Source organism: Sphaeroforma arctica (assembly GCF_001186125.1).
Source record: "Sphaeroforma arctica JP610 unplaced genomic scaffold supercont1.13577, whole genome shotgun sequence".
Lineage (NCBI taxonomy): Eukaryota > Ichthyosporea > Ichthyophonida > Sphaeroforma > Sphaeroforma arctica.
This window is the reverse complement of record NW_014026981.1, coordinates 1-645: the sequence shown is the minus strand read 5'-3', so window position 1 is coordinate 645 and position 645 is coordinate 1. Positions and strand designations below refer to the sequence as shown.

The 645-nt window shown below is 41.2% G+C and overlaps 1 protein-coding gene across 1 annotated transcript; it reads left to right on the top strand.

Annotated features, from left to right (window-relative positions):
* Positions 1–412: 412 nt before the first annotated feature.
* SARC_18070 (hypothetical protein) lies at positions 413–600 on the top strand (the record flags this gene model as incomplete). The annotated part of the gene is made up of 1 exon (XM_014287846.1): positions 413–600. A coding segment is annotated over one exon (188 nt), but the record flags the coding sequence as incomplete, so codon positions are not given.
* Between the last annotated feature and the right edge of the window lie 45 nt (positions 601–645).

Genomic DNA, 645 nt, shown 5'->3' with positions numbered 1-645 from the left:
TAAATAAACTATATACATATATATATATATATATAACTCTCTTTTGTAAAAATACATAAATATAAATTTCTGACACACTGGCTGACACTTTACAGACTGACACTGTCCACGAATGTATTTGGCGGGCTTGAACGCCCGATGACCATTTTTGATGAATCAAAGAGGAGATGGTATTTATTTACTATTTATTTTATGTACAGAAACAACATATATGTGTGAATACAGACGTGCCGGAAGGCAGTACTTCGCCATATACCATTACATCACGTCAAATAGCAGGAAGTTACACGTTGTGTTTGTTGAACTATCATACCTAGCAAACGCGAACGTCGCTACATTTGACAGATCACTGTACGAGAAATGCTAGAACGTTTGCTATTGCGGCAACGCCCGCGTTTGCTCAACCCCGCAGGCGGTAGAGGCTTCCACACTTTAAGAACTTTATACACAGGCGCACCTACGACTGACCCAAAGGAAGTCATAGGAGATCACACAGCAGTCAACCCACCAAGTGAATATGAGCACTATGATTTGGTGGTAGTCGGGGGAGGAATGGTCGGGGCCGCGATGACGTGCATGTTAGGTGAGACGAATATATAGATTTATTTGAAATCTCGGCCAAACGTTCACAATTGAGAAGCTTAT